The sequence below is a fragment of the Vipera ursinii genome, assembly GCF_947247035.1.
Source record: "Vipera ursinii genome assembly, chromosome: 3".
In the NCBI taxonomy this organism is placed as follows: domain Eukaryota; kingdom Metazoa; phylum Chordata; class Lepidosauria; order Squamata; family Viperidae; genus Vipera; species Vipera ursinii.
The window spans coordinates 2,950,484-2,970,027 of record NC_139516.1 but is presented as its reverse complement, the minus strand read 5'-3'; the positions used below and the strand labels follow the sequence as shown (position 1 = coordinate 2,970,027).

Below are 19,544 nucleotides of genomic sequence, written 5' to 3'. Positions count from 1 at the left end.
TATGGAAACCCACCTTAGATGTCTCCTAAGACCGTCAAGACATCACCAAAATAAGAACTACCAATTCCCGTGCTAGGGAGACCAGTTATGGAAACCCACCTTAGATGTCTCCTAAGACCGTCAAGACATCACCAAAATAAGAACTAGCAATTCCCATGCTAGGGAGACTAGCTATGGAAACCCATCTTAGATGTCTCCTAAGACCGTCAAGACATCACCAAAATAAGAACTACCAATTCCCGTGCTAGGGAGACCAGTTATGGAAACCCACCTTAGATGTCTCCTAAGACCGTCAAGACATCACCAAAATAAGAACTACCAATTCCCATGCTAGGGAGACCAGTTATGGAAACCCACCTTAGATGTCTCCTAAGACCGTCAAGACATCACCAAAATAAGAACTAGCAATTCCCATGCTAGGGAGACCAGTTATGGAAACCCATCTTAGATGTCTCCTAAGACTATGAAGATATCACTGAGGTAGGAACTAGCAATTCCAATACTAGAGAGACCAGTTATGGAAACCCATCTTAGATGTCTCTTAAGACCATCAAGAGACCACCAAAATAAGAACTAGCAATTCCCATGCTAGGGTGACCAGTTACATAAACCACCTTAGATGCCTCCTGAGACCATTGCGATGTCACAGAGGTAGAAACTAGCAGTCCCCATGCCAGGGAGACCAGTTCTATAAACCCATCTTAGATGTCTTCTAAGGCCATCATCCAGGTGTCATCCTCTGCCTTATAACAGGACAAGATAATAAATCCTGAGCAGGTTTTGGAGCCAAGGCTTACTTGCAGAAGGAATGGAGACATTCCCGGAGGGTCACGCCCTCCCCAGGCTCCAGGTTCATGAAGCAGATCGGGCACTGAATGGCTTCCTCAGAAAACACCAAATTCTGGTTATCCCACTCCAGGAGTTGCTTATAGTTTCTCTCTTTCTCCTCTTCTTCCACCTGTAACCAAAGAGAGATGGGAGGGATTTTCTTATCTGTGTGGCTTTTAATTACACAATGACAATAAGGATATTCTATTCTATTCTGTTCTGTTCTGTTCTATTCTGTTCTATTCTATTCTATTCTATTCTATTCTATTCTATTCTATTCTATTCTATTCTATTCTATTCTATTCTACTCTATTCTATTCTGTTCTATACTATTTTTTATTTTATTCTATTTTCTACTCTACTCATTTTCTATTCTATTCCATTCTATTTTATATATTCTATTCTATTTTCTATTCCATTTTCTGTTCTATTCCATTCCATATATTCTGTTGTTCTATTCTATTCTATTCTTTATTTTTTATTCTATTCTATTCTAATATATTCTATTTTCTATTCTATTCTATTCTGTTCTGTTCTATTCTATTCTATTCTAATTCTATTCTGTTCCGTTCCGTTCCATTCCATTCCATTCCAATTTTCTATTCTATTCTTTATTTTATTCTATTTTCTATTCTATTCTATTCTACTGTAGTCTTGTCTAGTCTAGTCTATTTTCTATTTTATTCTATTCTATATATTCTATTCTATTCTATATTTTATTCTATCTTCTATTCTATTTTGTATTCTGTTCTATTTTCTACTCTACTCTAGTCTATTTTCTATTCCATTCTATTCTATATATTCTATTCTATTTTGTGTTCTGTTCTATTCTATTCCATTCCACTCCACTCCATATATTCTATTCTATTCTATTCTATTCTGTTCTGTTCTAGTGCCTTTTATGACCTAAATTGCCTACGAAGTCTGAAAAGGCCATGGGCTATTCTCTTCTCCAGCCAATAACGATCAGGCTGAATTCATACACTACAGGTAGTCCTCGACTTACAACAATTCACTTAGTGACCGTTTGAAGTTATGATAGCACTGAAAAAAAAAGGCCTTAGGACCCGTTTTTCACACTTGCAAGCGCTGCAGCCTCCCTGCGGTCACGTGATACAAATGTGGATGCTTGGCAACTGACTCATATTTATGACGGTCACAGTGTCCCAGGGTCACGTGATCCCCTTCTGCGACCTGCTGACAAGCAAAGTCCAGGAGGGAAGCCGGATTCACTTCATAACCGGGTGAACGATTCGCTTAGCAGCTGAGGCAAGAAAGGTCGTAAAATGGGACAAAACCCATTTAACCACTGTCTTGGGACTTTAAATTGTGGTCGTTAAGTCGAGGACCACCTGGATAGCCCTTCACAGGGCAGCACAGCCCTCTCCAAGCGGTTTACAGAGTCAGCCTCTTGCCCCCCAACAATCTGGGTCCTCATTTTACCGACCTCGGAAGGAAGGAAGGCTGAGTCGACTTTGAGCCGGTCAGGATCGAACTCCCGGCAGTGGGCAGAGTCAGCCTGCAATGCTGCCTTCTAACCACTGCGCCACCAGGGCTCTTCAGATCAATCCCCCCCACCCAGGTGTGGCTGGCAAGCTCCACCCCTCACCTGCTTGTACTGGCGTGTGGCCTCCAGTTCCCTTTGGCGCCATTCCCGCTCCTCTGCATCCAGCTCATAGTCTTCCGGGATGACGTAATTCAGGGGTCGTTCGCTGCAGCACATTTCGCAGCCGGGACGGGACGGTTTGTTGATAAACGTACAACTCGGGCACTCCCAGCCAACCTAGGAAGCCACCCGGGCATGTGGGAAAGCAAAGGGATGAGGGGAGTCTACAGGGCAACCCTTCTTAAGAGTAACAGAGTTGGAAGGGACCTTGGAGGTCATCTAGTCCAACCCCGTGCTTGAGCAGGAGAGCCTATGCTGTTCCTGACAAACGGCTGCCCAGTCTCTTCTTAAAAATCTCCACTGATAAGATCACCCAAAGGTTCTGGAGGGAAGCCACTGAATAACAGTTGGAAGGGACTTTGGAGATCCAGTCCAACCCTCTACTCAAGTGAGAAACCCTATACCGTTTCAGACAAACGGTTGTCCAGTCCCTCCTTAAAAACCTCCAGTGTTAAGAGCATCACGATTTCTGGAGCGAAACCGTTCCACTGATTAATTGTTCTCACTGGCAGAAAATTTGTCCTTAATTCTAGGTTGCTTCTCTCCTTGATTAATTTCCATCCGTTGCTTCTTGTCCTGCCTTCAGGTGCTTTGGAGAACAGGTTGACCCCCTCCTCTTTGTGGCAGCCCCTCAGATACTGGAACACTGCTATCCTGTCACCCCTAGTCCTTGCCTTCATTAGACTAGACCAGGGGTAAGCAACCTTGGCTCTTTTAAGACTCGTGGACTTCAACTCCCAGAATTCCTGAGCCAGCATGGGGGAACTATGGCCCCCTCATGACTTGTGGACTTCAACTCCCAGAATTCCTGAGCCAGCATGGGGGGACTATGGCCCCCTCATGACTTGTGGACTTCAACTCCCAGAATTCCTGTGCCAGCATGGGGGAACTATGGCCCCTTCATGACTCATGGACTTCAACTCCCAGAATTCCTGAGCCAGCATGGCTAAGCATGGAAACCTCTCCCTTTTCCCTCAGCGTGGCTGGCTCAGGAATTCTGGGAGTTGAAGTCCACGAGTCATAAAAGAGCCCAGGTTGCCTACCTTTGGACTAGGCCTATCCAATTCCAGCAACCATTCCTTATAGGTTTTAGCCTCCAGTCCCCTGATCATCTTTGTTGCTCTTCTCTGCACTCTTTTTAGAGTCTTAACATCTTTTTTAAATCGTGGTGACCAAAACTGGATGATTAATCTCTGCTCTTACGTTTTGTTTTGAGAAGTCCTTACCAAGTCCTATCGAGTCCTTACCAAGGACCTGGGATAGGCAGATGTGGATGTTTGATGGTATTACAGATATATTATTATTATTAATAATAATAATTATTACTACTACTACTACTACCATCATCATCATCATCATCATCATCATCTCCAGTCTACCACACAGTCCTTTCCGCAGGTCCCAGAAGGCTCCACACCCATTTGCGCTATTCAGATGACCCTAAGGGCGCAGGTTAAACCTCTAAACAGCCTGAACGACTCTCAGAGAGAGTACTAACGACCAGATGACTTTCCAATATTCAGCCAGAACTGAAGAAGCTTCCTGGATGAGAAGTGAAACGTACTCAAGGAAAAAGGAAGGAAGTCCAGTTGCCTCCTGGGAACGGACTTTAGGACAGCCGTGACCCACATTTGGCTTTTGTGTGTGTCCTCTTCTTAACCTCTCCCACGCACCCACTTTCTTTGCAAGTCTCCTACCTTTGCGGGCTCAACTGGGAGGGTCAGCCCAGGGCCGCTGCCTTCCTCGCACACATCCAACGTCAGGGAGGGCTCCATTGGCGTCGACAAGCCCAAGGAGGCCGAGGAGCCTAAGGAGGCCGAGTCGCCGGTTCCCCGAGGCAGCAGGAGCCCTTCTTTAATGCCTAGCTCTGACGACAAGTCACAAGGGGGCAAAGGGAGGCCATCAGGAGGGGTGGAGAACTTTTAAAACGGAATGGTACTTGGTAGTTTGAAAGACCACAGGCAGCCCGTGACCTATGACCCCAAGTGAGCCCCAAATTTCTGTCGCTAAGCGAGGCAGTCGTTCAGTGAATTTTGCCCCCTTCTAGGACCTTTCTTGCCACCGTTGTTAAGTGAATTACTGCAGAAGTTAAGTTAGTAACACGGCTGTAAAGCGAGCCTGGCTTTGCTTGTCAGAAGGTGCCAAAAGGGGATGTGACCCTGGGGATGTGCAACGGCTGTGTTCAGAACGGCCCTAAGTCACTTTTTTCAGTGCAACTGTAACTTGGAATGGTCACAAAAGAAACCGTTGCTAAGTCGAGGACTACCTGCATAAACAGGTAAAGGAAGGAAGGAAGGAAGGAAGGAAGGAAGGAAGGAAGGAAGGAAGGAAGGAAGGAAGGAAGGAAGGAAGGAAGGAAGGGAGGGAGGGAGGGAGGGAGGGAGGGGCACAAAGGAAGGAAGGAAGGAAGGAAAGGGAGAGATGAAAGAAGGAAGGGAGGGAGGGAGGAAGAAAGGGGCAGAAAGGAAGGAATGAGAAAAGAAAGGAAGAGAGGGAGGGAGACGAATCAGCCCCATTTATGGCTATTCGTAGCATCCCACAGTCACGTGACCAAGCTTTACGACATTTATATAAATTGAATAAATAAAAAATAAATTTTTGCTGAAAACCAATATTCACTTCCAGTGTTTGGCAAAAAACGTGGCCAGAAAAATCCATTGCTTCACTTAATGACTACAGCATTCAGTTAACAACCGCAGGGGGTTCACTTACTGACCTCTGCAAAAAAAAGACCATAAAAATGGGACGATCACGTGAGCGACCCACTTTACGACCGCCACAAGTCGCGGCCCTCCTGGAGGACCACCCGTAGCTGGGTCCTTCCGGCCAGCCTGCCACCCAACCCCCCACCTCTGGTGCCCCTTGGGACCCGCTCACCTTCTAGCTGCCTGCGTTCGTGGTCCAGCTCCGCCGTTTCTTTGCTCAGCTTCTCGGCCTTGGCGGACATTAAGTAGAGGTAGGCCTTGTCGCCGTCCCGCTGGATGCCATGGTAGTGGAGGGTCTCGTGGTCCTGCGGCAGGCGCCGTCCAACCACCCACCTCTGGATGCTGGGATGGAAGCCGTAATGGAGGTGCACCTGATCAGGAGACAAAAGGCAGCTGTAGGAAACCCGCCTGAGACGTCTGCCTCTACTTCCCCATCGTTGCCGTGGGAAAACCCAGAGGTCCCTAACTTCTCCTGAAAAGGAACAGGATGCAGAATTCCAGGAAGACCCCTTCATGAGATGATGTCCCTTGTCCTCCAAGCCCACCCAACTTTTGCCTGGCAGTTCCTACCATGTCTTTTATCTATCTATCTATCTATCTATCTATCTATCTATCTATCTATCTATCTATCTATCTATCTATCTATCTAGACAGACAGACAGACAGACAGACAGACAGACAGACATATAGATATAGATAGATATACTGTAAAGATAGATAGATAGATAGATAGATAGATAGATAGTGTTAGGCATATGGTGTTAGCCTACAATGTTGGGTTGAAAATATATTAACCATAATGCTATGTCTTTAAGATGTTAATTGGCCAATGGGTGTGTAAGTGTTCTCATGGCCATAAGAGGAAGCTAGGAGCGTAGTTTTTCTCTCTCTCTGAATTCACTGATCTCTACTGTTACTGTTTTTGCTCTGCTGTTGGTTTACTACTGTTGTAACCTGAACTGTGTATTGACCTCTGGACCGGTAAGAAGACTTTGTAGTTTTGGATTACTCTTTGGACTGTTGCTATTGTTTATGACTTGGACTGTTTATTTTTCGACTGTGCATTTTTGTTCTTACACCACCTCAAAAGTAAACTACTTTTTGTTTTTATAACTCAGTGTATTCTTGTGTGACTTTTTCTACTCAGTACCATTCCTTGTCTGTGCAACTCTTTGTTAGCACAAGGAGACCTCTGCACAAATAAAATTCCTTAACACTGGTTATGGGCCCAGGCCTGTACTGAGAGTTAGTACACACAGTATTCCTAGCTGAGTTTGTGTTAGTTATTTTTGGTGTAAAATGGCACAGGAACTGTTGTCAGGCATCTCCTGGATAACCCGGTTGGATGGGACAAACTATGTTTCCTGGTCCACGAAATGCTGCTTGCTTTTGCGCAAGGAAGGACTATGGTCTGTTGTTAATAACCCACCAGATACTACTGCTTGGGATCCAGATGATGAAGAGGATGTAAAGAAGTTAGACAACTTTAAACGTAGAAATGAGAAAGCTCTTTGCATTATTGGACTAACACTGAATGACCAGCAGCTTGTCCATATTCGTGGTGAGGAGTCTGCTGCTAGGTGTTGGGATGTTTTGCGAAGGCTTTATGTTCGTGACAGTGTGGGTGCACATATACACCTTACACGTAAGCTGTTTAGGGCTCGTCTGCAGAAGAATGGAGATATGCTGACCCATTTAAATTACATGAAGGCAGCTTTTCAAGAGCTTCATGAAAAGGAGCTGATTTTTTCAGAGTTGCATCAGGTCTACATTATTCTGTCATCTTTGGATGAGAGTTATGATGAGTATGTTTCTTCTTTGGAAGTCCTGACCAGAGAGGAACTGACATTGACTAACATTACTGGGAGACTGCTGGAAGAGTCCAGAAGAAGGCGTGACAGAGACCAGCTGAGAGAGACACAGCCACGAGAGGAGCAGCCATTCACCACTGCTTACAACGTCAAGAAATGTTTTTCTTGTGGGGCTAGAGGGCATATAGCCAAATTCTGTAGAAAGGGTAGAAAACAGAATGTAAATAGCAATGGAAAGGCTAAGAAGGGCATTGGTTTAGCTATTTCTGATGAATCAACATCCAGAAACAATGAATTGTGGGTTGTTGATAGTGGGGCTTCACAATGCATTACTAAAGTGAAGGATAGGTTTATTAATATGAAAAACAGCAACCAATATGTTTCACTAGCCAACGGTTGGAGGATGAAGGCCTCTGGTGAAGGTAATTCCTATTGTCCATGCATTGATGAACAGTTACCTATGTTATATATACCTAAACTAAGATTCAACCTGTTATCTGTAAGGGAATTGGTTAAGGTTGGGTTTGTGGTAACATTCAGAGGGGAGCAATGCACTATTGAGAGGAATGGAACCTGTGTAACTGCTAATTTGAAAAATGGTTTATTCGTTCTCACAAGTAACCAGGTTAGTACAGTTAAAGCTAACTCAATATGTGAGAACAAGAAGCCACATGATGAATGTATACATTTATTGCATAGGCGGTTAGGGCATGTAAACTTTAACTCACTACGTAAAACAGTTGAGTTAGTAGAGGGAATTAAACTGAAGCCATGTAGTAAGTATTTGAATTGCAATGCCTGTAATCAGGAAAAGAGTAAGGCAAGTCCGGCAAACAGGATAAACGGCTTCAAAACAACTGTTCCTTTGGAAGTTGTGTTTGCTGACTTAATTGGACCCATGAAACCAAGTTTAGGAGGATCATGTTATATTTTAAGTATCTTGGACCATTACTCTCGTTATGGTTTTTGTTATCTGCTTAAGTCAAAGGCAGACACTTTCCAACAATTTGCAAACTGGCTGAAGTTTGTGGAGAGAAAAACAAAGAGAAAGGTTCAGTGCATAATCACTGATAATGGTACTGAATTTACAAATAAGCGTTTTGTTGATATGCTAGAATCAGCTGGCATTGAGCATAAACGTTCAGCCCCATATAGGCCTCAACATAATGCTTTTGTTGAGAGACGTGGGCAAACGTTACAAGCCATGATTAGAACCATGTTAAAAGATTCTGGCTTAACAGATAGACTGTGGGGGGAGGCAGCAAAATGTGCAAACCATGTTCTGAATTTAGTTGTTAATACTTCTACTGGTAAAATACCATATACTATATGGCATGGTAGAAGACCAAACCTTGATTACCTGCACACGTTTGGCACCCCAGCTTGGGTCCACATTCCTGCACAACTCAGGAGTAAAGGCCAACATAGGGCTAGGCAATTATACTTTGTAGGTTATGAAGCTAACCATAGATCCTATCGTTTCTGGGAACAAGGCACAACTAATGTATATATTAGTGCGAGTGCAAAATTCCTTGAGCACGTTGGTTGGGATAGGTTAGAGCAAGAAACTGTTAATACTGATCCTCTAGTGTTTGAGGACTCCTCTGATAACGTAACTAGCAATGATAATACATCTCCTATAAAAGATGAAGAGGAGATAGGGGAGATAAAAGATGAAACAGAGGAAGGAAAGGAGACTGAAATTCAAAGCCCTGTAATTCCTTGGCGTTCAACGCGCATTAGACATCCACCTGATCGCTATGAAGCTAGTATAATATGTCAAGTTAGTGTAGAGCCATCTAACTATGATGAGATTAGGATGTATCCTGAAAAGGAACAGGCATCATGGAAAGCTGCAATGAACAGGGAGTTGAAGTCTTTGCGGGATCTTAAGGTTTATGTGAAAGCAAAACTGCCACCTGGTGAGCAAGCTATAGGTTGTAAATGGATATATAAGATAAAGAGGGGTGTAGATGGAACTATAACCCATAAGGCACGTTTGGTTGCACAAGGTTTTGCCCAAACTACTGAGGATTATGACGAAGTATTTGCACCCAGTCTAAGGTCAACTACTTTAAGAGCAGCTTTAGTATGGGCGGCTAAAAACCAATATATGGTTAATCATGTAGATGTTGAAACTGCATATTTACATGCTCCATTGCAGCATACTATTTATTTAAGAATACCACCAGGATTGACCAATGATAGAGACCATGATTGTTGGGAATTAAAGAAAAGCCTCTATGGATTGAAACAATCAGGCTATGAGTGGAACAAATGTATAGTTAATGAGTTAAGTGCATTAGGTTTTGTAGCCAGTAATGCTGATCCTTGTTTGTTTAGAAGAGAACACAACGGAGCATTATCTTTTCTTTTATTATTCACAGATGATATAGCAATAATAACAAAAACTGAGTTAGAAGCACAAACTATCATTTCAAGATTGGAAAATAAATTCACAATTAGAAATCTTGGAGAAATAAGCCACTATTTGGGGTTAGATATTGTGAAAACAAATAGGGGTTTTAAGGTGTCGCAAGCCAGTAAAATATCTCAGTTATTAAAGAGATACAATATGGAAATGTGTAAACCAGCAAAAACTCCGATGGCTATGGATTTTAAGGACACTAATGTTGAGAGTCCTGTATTTGATAAGACTATGTACTAATCTTTGATAGGAAGTCTTATGTATCTTAGTAATTGGACTAGACCTGATATTTCTTACTGTGTAAATCAATTAGCTAGGTACAACAATAATCCAACTGTTAGACATTGGCAATCAGCTAAACGAGTATTAAGGTATCTGAAACAGACTATTCACTACTCGTTATATTTAGAGCCAAATCGTGAGTTAATCCTCACAGCATATGCAGATGCGAGTTTTGCCTCTGATACAAGCAGTCGTAAATCTACCTCAGGGTTGGCTATAATGTTGGGTGATTCTTTGATTGGATGGAAGTCTATTAGACAAAAACACATAAGCTTATCTACAATGGAGGCTGAATTTTCATGTCTATCAGTGTTATGTACAGAACTGCTAGTGTACAAACAATTATTGTTAGATATGGGTTTAAATGTAAATGATCCATTCATTGTGTATGAGGACAATCAAGCTGCAATAAAGATGGCTAATAATGCTGCAGTAAGAACAAGATCTAAACATACTGATCTTCGTTATTTAAATGTCAGACAATGTGTCAAAGATAAATTAATACAGCTAGAGTATTGCCCATCTGATGTAAATATTGCAGACCATTTTACGAAGGTACAAAGTGCTGTGAAACACAATGCTAATTGTGAAAGAATGTGCATAAGATTGTAAGAGTTATATATTATTCTACCCAAAGGGGAGAATGTTAGGCATATGGTGTTAGCCTACAATGTTGGGTTGAAAATATATTAACCATAATGCTATGTCTTTAAGATGTTAATTGGCCAATGGGTGTGTAAGTGTTCTCATGGCCATAAGAGGAAGCTAGGAGCGTAGTTTTTCTCTCTCTCTGAATTCACTGATCTCTACTGTTACTGTTTTTGCTCTGCTGTTGGTTTACTACTGTTGTAACCTGAACTGTGTATTGACCTCTGGACCGGTAAGAAGACTTTGTAGTTTTGGATTACTCTTTGGACTGTTGCTATTGTTTATGACTTGGACTGTTTATTTTTCGACTGTGCATTTTTGTTCTTACACCACCTCAAAAGTAAACTACTTTTTGTTTTTATAACTCAGTGTATTCTTGTGTGACTTTTTCTACTCAGTACCATTCCTTGTCTGTGCAACTCTTTGTTAGCACAAGGAGACCTCTGCACAAATAAAATTCCTTAACAGATAGATAGATAGATAGATAGATAGATGGATGGATGGATGGATGTTTTTAGCTGTGAAGTCGTGTCTGACCCATCGCGACTCCATGGACAGATAGATAGATAGATAGATAGATAGATAGATAGATAGATAGATATAGATATAGATATATAGAGATAGACAGATGATATATAGATAATGATAGATATAGAGATAGATATATATAGATAGATATAGATGATAGGATAGATAGATAGATAGATAGATAGATAGATAGATAGATAGATAGATAGATTTTATTAGTTTTTATAGGGGTTAGGAGTAAGGTGGGGTCGGGTTTAGGGTTGGGGTTTTTCCAAATAACACTTTAAATATTTAGCAAACAGCATAATGTCTGGGTACATGTATTTAACTAACAATAATATAGTTAATTATCATAAACAATATGTTAATTCATCACTCAATAGCCTTCTTCTTGCTAATCTATATTCAAAATTAATATCACGTTCCTTTCTCTCCAACTCGTCTTTCTAGCCATTGATAGAAATCATCCCGTGTTCTAAAGCACATGGAGTCTTCTTTCTCTTTAATCTTTGAAGTCAATCTATCCATTTCTGCACGTTCAAAATTTTTTATTAATTAATACTGCTTCAGTTGGTAAGTTTTCATTTTTCCAATGTTGGGCAAATCAAATTCCTGCTGCCGCTAATACGTGCAGGATTAGATGTCTTTCTCATAATTAGCTCCTATTATTCCTAGCAAAAATAAGTCTATTTTTTTACTCATCCTCTCCAACCCTAAATGTATTTCTAAGCAGTTCCTACCATGTCTTTGAGGGACGCCATAGTCATGGATGGCTGGACCTTCAGAAAGATGGGCTTGGTGATCATCTGAGCATCTTCCACGCCCACCCAGAGCCTGGAAGAAGGAAAAGTTATCATGAGAAGGTCCCTCACTAGGTCTGACCCCAAAACTCACTGCCTTCTCCGTGCCAAGACCAGGGGTCCTCATCTCAAGATGCTTCTTCTGAGCCCATTCATGTTCCTGAACGTTCTTTCTCCATCCCAAAGGTGCACGTAATAATAATAAGAAGTTGGAAGGGACCTTGGAGGTCATCTAGTCCAACCCCCTGCTCAGGCAGGAAACCCTATACCATTTCAGACAAATGGCTGGCCAGTCTCTTCTTAAAAACTTCCAGTGTTGGAGCATTCACCACTTCTGGAGGCAGGTGGTTCCACTGGTTAATTGTTCTAACTGTCAGGAAGTTTCTCCTTAGTTCTAGGTTGCTTCTCTCCTTGATGGAACTTCCATCCATTGCTTCTTGTCCTGCCTTCGGGCGCTTTGGAGAAGAGCTTGACTCCTTCTTCTTTGGGGCAGCCCCTGAGATATTGGAACACTGCTATCATGTCACCCCTCGTCCTTCTCTTCATTAAACTAGACATCCCCAATTCCAGCAACCGTTCCTTATATGTTTTAGGCTCCATCTTTGTTGCTCTTCTCTGCACTCTTTCTAGAGTCTCAACATCTTTTTTACATCGTGGTGACCAAAACTGGATGCAGTATTCCAGGTGTTTTTTTACGAAGCAACTGGACTTTCTTGTTTATCTTTGACAAAATTGAACAGCTCTCCCTCAACAGAGCGGGGGGGATACGAGATCATCTGTCTAGCACCAACGATGATCATCTAGCAACGAAGATGATCAGGGGACTGGAGGCTAAAACATATAAGGAACGGTTGCTGGAATTGGGAGAAGGGCGAGGGGGGACAGGATAGCAGCCTTCCAATATCTCAGGGGCTGCCCCAAAGAAGAGGCAGTCAAGCTGTTGCAAGTCGAGGACTTCCTGTATCCAATAAAGCAGCTTTCCTGGACTCCTTACCATGCTTCTCGGCCTGGTCTACCTTGCAGGGCTGGCAGCAACATCTCAGTTCCCTGCCACAAAGTGACGGGAAACCCAATGCTGAGAGTGCCACGGGGGCTTAGAAGCCGCAGATGGGATCCTTCCTTCCCGTTTCTCAAAGGTTGGGATGCTTAGAGGGACCTCCAGGAGAATCAGGCTGTCTTGAGATTCGCACTCAGCACCACATCGCCTCCTAGAGCATCACCTGATGTCCTGCCCCGGATAGGCGTCTGGTTCCAGCTGCACCCTGACGGGGACACGGTGCTCAGCCAGCCAGCTGGCGCAGCGCTGGGCAATCTCTTCCTCCCCGTCTCGGATCGCCTCCGCCAGCCTCAGGGCTTGCTGCTCAGCTGAGGAGGAGAGGAGACAATTTGGCGGTGGAACTCCTTGCCACACGATACCGCTCGGCAACCTGGGAGCCATTTCCGTGGGCAGGTGCCGATGGCTGCACCTCGAGCTCCCACTAAGGGAGATATCCAGGCACAGGAGCCCCCAAGGGGCTTCGGAACGTCGCCACCCAAATGCCAGGCTTCGGCCTGTTTCTTTAGGCCCGTTCTGTGTTTGGTGGAGGGAAAGGCAGTTTGGGGGTAGTGGCTAGGGAACTATGGATTCTAGACCTCCCTTTGGCATAAAAGCCGATTTGGGTGACTTTGGGACAATCACCAGGAGACAGTGAGCGCTAGGAGGGAGGGAGGAAGCAAAGAAGGAAGGGGGAAGGAAGGAAGGAGAGAGAGAGAGAGGAAAAAAAGGAAGGAAGGAAGAAGGGAGGGGAGGAAGCGAGGCAGGAAGGAGAGAGAGAAGAAGAAGAAAGAAGGGAGGGAGGGAGGGAGGGAGGGAGGGAAGAAAAAAGGGGAAGGAAGGAAAGAGAGAAAGGAAGAAAGAAGGGAGGGAAGGAAGGAAGAAGGGGAAGGAAGGAAGGAAAGGGGAAGGAAGGAAAAAGAGATGGAAGGAAAGGAGGGAGGAAGGAAGGAAGGAAAAAGAGATGGAAGGAAAGAAAGGAGGGAGGGAGGGAGGGAGGGAGGGAGGGAGGAAGGAAGGAAGGAAGGAAGGAAGGAAGGAGTTGCCGATACTTCAGGGACCTGCCCAGGTAATCACCAGGAATCAAGACTGACCTGAAGGCTCAAAGTGGAAAAAAAAGGTCTATTTCGGCTATTTTAAAATATGCCTTTTTACAGTATTAGCCAATGGGAAGAAAAATCCCCTTATTTCTGCTCCATTTCAGCAAGGAGCGTCCCAGAGACCGTCCTGGCTGGCCATTTCAGTTTCCTTGGCCCACCTCCCCACCTGTTGGGTGCCCACCCCATGCGCCTGCAAACTCACCTTTCCTTATTGCCTCCTCCATCAGCCACACGTTCAGCCCCCTGGACTCCTGAAACACAGAGAAGGAGGAGCCCTGAGGATGGGCAGGACCGACCCAACCCCAACCCCATCCTCACGAACAAGCCTTTCCGGCCCCAAGGAATTTCGGCCCCAGGGGCCCAAAGATTGGAAGACGTTTTGAAGAAGAGACTGGACAGACCCTTGTCTGGAATGGGACAGGATCTTCCACTTGAGCAGAGGGCTGGACTAGAAGACCTCCAAAGTCCCTTCCAACTATTCTATTCTATTCTATTCTATTCTATTCTATTCTATTCTATTCTATTCTATTCTATTCTTATTTCTATTCTATTCTTATTTCTATTCTATTCTATTCTATTCTATTCTATTCTATTCTATTCTATTCTATTCTATTCTATTCTATTTCTTAGTCTATTCTATTCCTATTCCTATTCCCATTCCTTTCCCTTCCCTTCCACTCCATTCCATTCTACCTCCAGCGTCCCTTCCATCTCTTCGTTTTTCTGTTGTAAGGCGACTCTAGCAGATGCGTAGACTTCGAGTCCCAGAATTCCCCAGGAGCAAAGTTGAAGTCCACCTATCTTAAAGTCGCCAAGACTGAGAAACAACGCCTCTATTCTAGTTGTATCCTATCCCATCCCATCCCATCCTGCAATTTAGGCCCCAAGGCGACTTTTCTGCTGCGGGCAGGGACCCAAAGGGAAGCATCTTCAAGACACCAACCTCACCGCCTCTGTGGGTCACTACCTCCCCAGCTGACCCAAAGTGTTTTTCGACATTGAACGAGAACCTCTTCCTTTCAGCCACTTCAATCCACGTTTCTGAGTCCTGCGTTCTGAAAGAAGAAAAACCCCATCTGGATTTGGTCCGAACATCCTTCCAGGTGTTAAGTCCTTGACTTACGACCACAAGGGACACTCGTGACACTTGTAACCCCTGAAAGGACGGTTGTGGGACCCGTGCTGGTCATTAAGCGGATCGTCATGTGGCCGGCCTAATTTTATGACCTTTTGGCGCAGGTCGTTAAGGGAACACTCCGGACGTTGAAGTGAACCTATTGTCCACAATGGGCACTTTTGGATGGAAATTGAAAGTAAAAGTCCATTTCCATCAAGGAAGTCATAAATCGAGGTCATGTGACTGCGGGACACGGCACAAGGGGCGTTTTTGGCCCGAAAACGGCAATTAAATGCGGGTTCACGGCAAAGAAGTTGTAAATTGTGGTTCTGTAACTGTGGGACGCTGCAAATGCATATAAATATGGGCCAGCTGCCATGTGTCCAAATGGCACATTGGGGAAAACGCTCAGAACTTTGAATCTGGGTTGTAAGTAGCTTTTTTGGGAGGGTCTGTTGTAACTCCAAACAGCCAATAAATAACCACTCACTTGTACATGACTACCTGTATTATATTCTCAATTTCCTTTGCTGAAGTTTAAACAGGACTGTTTCCTTCCTGGTGTCTTCAGAGAGCAGGGGTGGACAACCACGGCCCCCTTTATGACCTGTGGACTTCAACTCCCAGAATTCCTGAGCCAGCCATGCTGTTAGCCTGTCCCTTTAAGATAAGAGTGGGCAACTACAGCTCCCTTTATGACCCGTGGACTTCAATTCCCAGAATTCCTGAGCCAGCCATGCTGTTGGCCTGTCCCTTTAAGACAAGAGTAGGCAACCACGCCCCCCCTTTACAACCTGTGGACTTCAACTCCCAGAATTCCTGAGCCAGCCATGCTGTTGGCCTGTCCCTTTAAGACAAGAGTAGGCAACCACGGCCCCCTTTACAACCTGTGGACTTCAACTCCCAGAATTCCTGAGCCAGCCATGCTGTTGGCCTGTCCCTTTAAGACACGGGTGGGCAGCTACATCCCACTTTATGACCTGTGGACTTCAACTCCCAGAATTCCTAAGCTAGCCATGCTGTTGGCCTGTCCCTTTAAGACAGAGTGGGCAACTACGGGCCCCCATTACGACCTGTGGACTTCAACTCCCAGAATTCCTGCGCCAGCCATCATGGCTGAACTCCACAGGTAGTCAATTGCTTACTTCCGCTTTTCAGGGTCTAAATGAATTTTGCCCCATTTTACGACCTTTCCCGCCACCATCATTAAGTGAATCGCTACTTTGGTTGAGTTAAGAACACGGTTGTTAAGCGAATCCGGCTTCCCCATTGACTTTACATGTCAGATGGTCGCAAAAAGGGATCAGAGGACCCCGGGATGCGGCAACCGTCCTAACTACATGCCAGTTGCCAAGCGTTTGAATTTTGATCACGGGGCCGCGGGGTCGCCGCCACGGCTGCAAGCGTGAAAAAAACGGTCACGGGTCACTTTTTCCAGTGTCGTCGTTAACTTCAAACGGTCGCTAAACAAAACGGTGATAAGTTTCAGGGCTACCTGGATTTGGTGTCGGGGCGCTTCTCTTCACCTGTTTCAGATGCTCTGAATCCTCCTTAAAAGGCTGAAACCGAACCCAGGACTCCAGGCGGCAACCGCCGAAACACCAAGCAAGCACTTTTCACTTCCTCCGGCTTGTGACTCCGACTTCCGTTGCTTCAGCCTCAAACGGCATTTTGTGCAGCTGCAGCCCAGCCGTGACTTGTCTCGCGTGGCGACTTCCAATCTACAAGAAGAGAGCAACAAGGAATGTATGGAAACCAATTACAGAGAGACCTTGATTTACGACGGTTCGTTTAGCGACCGTTCAAAGTCACAACAGCTCTGTAAAAGTGACTTTTATGACTGTTCCCCTCCCCCTTACATCCCATAGCAACATCCCGGTCACCCGAGCCCAGCTTTTCTGTCGCTAAGCAAGACGGCTGTTTTTTTCCCCGCCCCGTTTTACGACCTTCCTCGCCACGGTTGTTTAAGTGGAGCCCTGTTGTTAAATGATTAACGTGGTTGTTCAGTGAATCTGGCTTCCCCCATTGACTTTGCTGGTCAGGAGGCCGCAGAAGGGGATCAAGCGACCCCAGCGACCGTCGTAAATGTGAGTCCATTGCCGATCGTCTGAAATGTTGATCATGGGACCACGGGGAGGCTGCAACAGCCATAAGAGTAAAAGATCGTCATTTTTTTCACTGCCGTTGTAACTTTGAATGGTCACTAAATGAACTGTTGTAAGCCAAGGACTAGCTATATACAAACAGAGATTAAATCTTCCTCCCTTCTAGCTCTGATGATGTTCCCTAGTTGGGTCATGAAATGTCTGCAAAAAAACCACCCAGCTCAGAGCGCACCAAGCACCACACAGCTCTTCTCCTCCTCCTCCTCCTCCTCCTCCTCCTCCTCCTCCTCCTCCTCCTCCTCCTCCTCCTCAAACCTCACTCCCTTCTAACATTGATGTTCCCTAGTTGGGTCATGAAACATCTGCAAGAAAACCACCCAGCTCAGAGAGCACCAAGGACCTCACAGTCCTCCTCCTCCTCCTCCTCCTCCTCCTCCTCCTCCTCCTCCTCCTCCTCCTCCTCTTCTTCTTCTTCTTCTTCTTCTTCTTCTTCTTCTTCTTCTTCTTCTTCTTCTTCTTCTTCTTCTTCTCCTCCTCCTCCTCCTCCTTCTCCTCCTCCTCCTTCTCCTCCTCCTCTCTTCAAACCTCCTTCCCTTCTAACACTGATGTTCCCTAGTTGGGTGATAAAACGTCTGCAAGAAAACAACCAAGCTCAGAGATCACCAAGGACCCCACATTCCTCCTTCTCCTCCTCCTCTCTGCACACCCTATTCCCTTCTAGCCCTGAAGTTGTTAAGTTAGCCACCCGGTTGTTAATTGAATCTGGCTTCCCCATTGATTTTGCTTGTCAGAAGGTCGCAAAAGGGGATCACGTGACCCCGGGGGGGGGACACTGCGACCGTCGTAAGTACGTGCCAGTTGCCAAGCCTCTGAGTTCTAATCACGTGATCATGGGGACGCTGCAATGGTGGTGTGAAAAACAGTCATGTCACCTTTTTTTTCCCCAGTGTCACTGTAACTTCCAACGGTCGCTAAACGAACTGTTGTAAGTAGAGGACTGCCTGCATCTGCAGGACCTGAAAATCTCTTTGGAAAGGTCCCAGGCAACTACAACTCAAGTGTGTTCAATACCGTGAGAAGGACACAAGCCCACCCACTGACCCTCCGTCGGGGATGAACGAAAAGAAAATCAATAAAATCGCTCCCAAGAAACAAAGGGACATCGGCGATCACCTCTTAATAATGATAAACTCTTTTTTTATATTCTTTTATTATTTTGCGAAAGCCGCCTAGAGTTACCGAAAGGGAGTTGGCGGCTGTGTAAATTCTCTAAATCAATAAAGATAAATAAAACGAATCAATTGCTAGCCGAAGTTTCCAAGCCAAAGAGAAGAGTTGAGTTTCCAGCTAAAATTGAAGCACACGAAACCCCGGAGAGAAAAAAATATACAGTTACACTCAGTACGAGTTTGCACCTTTTCTCCTTGTGCAAAAACGCCAAAAGTTTCATTTTTCAGGATCCAATGTTAAAAAAAAAACACCATCCTTTGAGTGGATGCTCAGCTGACTCTTTTCATGCACTGTTTGCAAGTACTTAGTAAAGAGTCAACAGTTGTACCAGGAAATGTCTGACGGAAGAAAACCACACCCAGAATACGGAACCGAGAAAAAACTCAGAAGTTTTATAAGTCTGAAGTTCATAAGACACGTAGAAATTTACACCGCTAAGACTCCGTTCAAAACAAACCATAAAAAAAAACAAGAAGGAAACGAAAAGACCGCGGCACAGCCTCTCCCGCAGCCAACGGCTAGATAAGCATGGATTAACACCAGACAAACAACCAAGCAGAAACCAAGAGTCTTCATCAAGGAACTATCAAGATCAGGGGCATGCCTGGCTGAGGAATTCTGGGAGTTGAGGTCCACCAGTCATCAAAGGGCCAAGTTGGAAGACCCCCTGATCAAGAAGATCACACCTCCATCAACACTGTCCAGGCAAACAAATGGGAACAAATCCCACATTCCCCTGCACTGATGATGTTACCTGGTTGGGTCATGAAACGTCTGCAAGGAAATAACCAAGCTCAGGCAGCACCAAGGACCCCACAGTCATATTCCTCCTCCTCCTCTTCCTCCTCTTTCTCCTCCTCCTTCTCCTCCTCCCTTCTAGCACTGATGATGTTACCTGGTTGGGTCATGAAACGTCTGCAAGGAAATAACCAGGATCACAGACCCCCAAGACTTAACTCAAGATTTAAATCTTCAAGCTTTCGCAGACCCCCTTGATGACATTGCGTCCTCACAGGGGTCCATGGACCACAGGTTGAGATATTCTATTCTATTCTATTCTATTCTATTCTATTCTATTCTATTCTATTCTATTCTATTCTATTCTATTCTATTCTATTCTATTCTATTCTATTTGTTCTGTTATTATTCTATTCTATTCTATTCTATTCTATTCTATTCTATTCTATTCTATTCTATTCTATTCTACAATCAGTTTATTTTATTCTATTCTGTTCTACTCTAAAGTTCCGTTCTACACTATTC

The 19,544-nt window shown here is 44.5% G+C and overlaps 1 protein-coding gene across 7 annotated transcripts in view; it reads right to left on the bottom strand.

Moving 5' to 3' along the window:
• Positions 1 to 19,544, bottom strand: part of RBCK1 (RANBP2-type and C3HC4-type zinc finger containing 1) — a 34,178-nt gene that overhangs the window by 10,724 nt on the left and 3,910 nt on the right. For 4 of the 7 annotated variants that reach the window (XM_083360886.1, XM_083360889.1, XM_083360890.1 and 1 more), the window contains exons 2-10: positions 16,442 to 16,667; positions 14,773 to 14,884; positions 14,032 to 14,080; positions 12,917 to 13,061; positions 11,637 to 11,730; positions 5,372 to 5,570; positions 4,192 to 4,361; positions 2,438 to 2,611; positions 798 to 958 (exon numbers count right to left, since the gene is read on the bottom strand). In XM_083360886.1, coding sequence (XP_083217012.1) covers positions 798 to 958; positions 2,438 to 2,611; positions 4,192 to 4,361; positions 5,372 to 5,570; positions 11,637 to 11,730; positions 12,917 to 13,061; positions 14,032 to 14,053 — 965 coding nt within the window. In that variant the 5' untranslated portion in view covers positions 14,054 to 14,080; positions 14,773 to 14,884; positions 16,442 to 16,667. The remainder of the gene's footprint in view (positions 1 to 797; positions 959 to 2,437; positions 2,612 to 4,191; positions 4,362 to 5,371; positions 5,571 to 11,636; positions 11,731 to 12,916; positions 13,062 to 14,031; positions 14,081 to 14,772; positions 14,885 to 16,441; positions 16,668 to 19,544) is intronic. The other 3 variants (XM_083360887.1, XM_083360891.1, XM_083360888.1) reach the window with 3 other exon arrangements.